This window comes from Mandrillus leucophaeus, unplaced genomic scaffold (assembly GCF_000951045.1).
Source record: "Mandrillus leucophaeus isolate KB7577 unplaced genomic scaffold, Mleu.le_1.0 Scaffold234, whole genome shotgun sequence".
NCBI classification, from domain to species: Eukaryota; Metazoa; Chordata; class Mammalia; order Primates; family Cercopithecidae; genus Mandrillus; species Mandrillus leucophaeus.
Window position 1 is genome coordinate 1,069,419 of NW_012102410.1, and position 3,025 is coordinate 1,072,443.

Consider the following 3,025-nt stretch of genomic DNA (forward strand, 5'->3'; position numbering starts at 1 on the left):
GAAGTCCACTCTAGCACACTTGCTTACAGATTGAGATCCACCATGGGTATGACACAGAACATTTCAGAAGATGGTGGGGACTGCTCAGGAAGGACGGCTTAGGGACAAGGTCAGAGTATGAAGGTATAGGTGAGGCTGACAATGTTTTCTGATCTGTTACGTGCCAGACACTGCAGTAAGATCTCACAGACAAAACTTCCTAACAGGCTGAGCGAGGCGGCTCATGCCTGTAATCCCGGCACTTTGGGAGCCCAAGGCAGGAGGATCACCTGAGGTCAGGAGTTCAAGACCAGTTTAGCTAATATGGTGAAACCCTGTCTCTACTAAAAATACAAAACTTAGCCGGGCGTGGTGGTGTGTGCCTGTAATCCCAGCTACTTGGGAGGCTGAGGCAGGAGAATTGCTTAAACCCGGGAGGTGGAGGTTGCAGTGAGCCGAGATTGCACCAATGTACTCTAGCCTGGGTGATAGAGCAAGACTGTGTCTCCAACACACAGACACACACACACACACTCCCCAAAAACTCATAACAACCTTTTAACAGATGAGCAAACAAAAGCTCAGAGCAGTTAATTCATTTGCCCAAGGCCACAGAGAGGACAGGGAACTGGGATTTGAACGCCCAGCTGTCCAACACAGTCACCATATCATCTACAACAGTATTGACCATCAGCATATGCCCATCCCTGTGTCACGGGCTGGGGGATGGCCAGGGAGGCCTGGAGACAGCCCAGACTAGAAGCACCGACGTGTTTGCAGTTGGCATCTACTGAGTCTTCAAGGCATAGTGAAAAGGCTGCCTCTACCAGGAAGCCCTCCCAGAGTGACTCCCAGTCACAACAAGGGAGTTGAAACGTGGCTGATTATGAGGGTAACCCTTTCCTGACCTCCTTTGGTTATCAGGTTCTTTTCTCAGAACTACAGGTGACCTGGCCTTGGAGCATCAGCCCCCAGAGTCACTCACCGGCTCCATCTTCTCTGCCCCAGCCGTCCACTCTAACTAGATTCACTCCCTCCTGGGTCTGGGGCCACCTTCCTAGACCTCAGGGTGCCTGAAGCCCGCCCTGCAGCACTGGGGGCCGGCAGGAAACAACAGACTGGGTGTGCCCAGCAGAAACCGCAACCTTCCTCCCTTCCCCCCAGCCCGTCCCAGGCAGGCGGTGGTGCGGGAGGCCCCCTAAGAGGCGGCCACGAGAGGAGCCAGGGGATGTCTCCCAAGTAGGAGAACCCAGAGCCTCCACCTGGAGGAAGGCTGCCTGGGGAGGGTTGTGCACTCTGAATGATCTCAGATCAAGACAAGACCCTTCTCAGGGCCGGTTCTCAGCCATCAGCCTTAAGTGTGAGTTTGTTTTGACGGTGGATTCAGAATCTGCATCAGGGAGGTTCATGGGGTGCCCCAGAATCTGCAGTTTAAAATGCAAAGGGCACCTGAGCCTTTGCCACAGCTCCCCCATTCATTCTCTGTCTCCTGTCTCCATGCCGGAGGGCCTTGGCTACAAGGAGCTCTATCTTCCTTTCTTTGCCTTGCTTTTTCTTTTCTTTTCTTTTCTTTTGAGACTGAGAGACTCACTTCAACCTCGGCCTCCCGGATTCAAGCCATTCTTCTGCCTCAGCCTCCTGAGTAGCTGGGATTACAGCCGCCCGCCACCACGCCTGGCTAATTTTTGTATTTTTAGTAGAGACGGGGTTTCACCATGTTGGCTGGGCTGGTCTCCAACTCTTGACCTCAAGTGATCCACCCTCCTCGGCCTCCCAAAGTGCTAGGATTACAGGTGTGAGCCACAGCGCCTGGCCTCCACCTCCCTTTCTTACCTAGTGGCCCCTCACGGATCCCCGTCCCCTGGGGTGACCTCTTATGACCACAGATCTCTGCACAAAGAACGTAAGGGTCAAACAGCTTCCCCCACCCACTCAGGAAGCAAGCTGACTGCAAGGGGGAAAGAGGCGGTGATGTCTGTCTGCTCGCTGTCCCCCGAGACTTCCCAGACCCCACCACCACTCTGTCCCGATGGGTGCGTCTCTCTCCACTTCCCAGGATATGTACTCACCAGATGGAGCTGGGTTCTTCGACCTGCAGGCACCCAGCCTGGCTACCAGCTCCTGCAGCCCCCATGACCTATGGCCAGGGTTTCGATCTGGCCCAAGGGCAGAGCCTTGGATAACCACAGAGTGGCCCAACAGCACCTCGACTTCCTCTTTTTCAACTGCCTGCCTGCATACTCGCCGCTCTGCTCCCAGCTGCAGGCCAATCGCGGGGCCTAAGAAGAGTACAGAGGATGGGGGTTCTAGAGGAAGAGAGCCCTGCTCCCACCCCTCAGCCCTGTGAATGCAGGTGTCTTGAGGAGGAGGCGTGGGGAGCTTGGGGGGAGGCCCAGCATCCTCAACCCACACCCAGCAGCTTCCTGTGGAACCAACTGCTGGAGAGAAACAGGGTGTGGGGGCCTCACCCAGGCACATGGGTGTATAGACAGCAACATACAGGGACATGCAAGTCATGTGTATCCGTAGAGACTCAGGCACCCAGACGAACCCCAGCATGGTGGGTACACACAGAGAGACAGAAACACACATAGTTACACTGTTACGTGGGTGCCTGGAAACTGGTGGAACAACATGGTGTGCTGGTAATGTTTAACAACCACCTCTCTGATTTGTAGCCATTGCCAATTCTCCTGGTGTAAATACCCCCAGCATGGCTGATTTCACCTACCAATCATGTCACCAAGCATCGAGTTGATAGGAAATGCTCAAATTTGGCTTTTTTAAAAACAAACAAACAAACAAACAAAACATTTATTTTATTTTTAGAGATAGGGTCTCATTCTGTCATCCAGTCTGGAGTGCAGTGGAGAAATCAGAGCTCACTGCAGACTCAATCTCTTGGGCTCAAGTGATCCTTTGGCTTCAGCCTCCTGAGTAGTTGAGATTACAGGCACATGCCACCATGCCTGGCTAAGTTTTTTGTTTATAGATAATTTATGTATAATTTGTATATACTTTATATATAATTATGTATAAATTATAT

General features: G+C 52.6%; 1 protein-coding gene across 1 annotated transcript in view; it reads right to left on the bottom strand.

The window, feature by feature from the left end:
• Positions 1–2,496, bottom strand: part of ARHGEF18 (Rho/Rac guanine nucleotide exchange factor (GEF) 18) — a 150,794-nt gene extending 148,298 nt beyond the window's left edge. Inside the window, exon 1 of the mRNA XM_011982062.1 lies at positions 2,049–2,496. Within this exon, the coding sequence (XP_011837452.1) occupies positions 2,049–2,496 (448 nt within the window). The remainder of the gene's footprint in view (positions 1–2,048) is intronic.
• Positions 2,497–3,025: the final 529 nt, after the last annotated feature.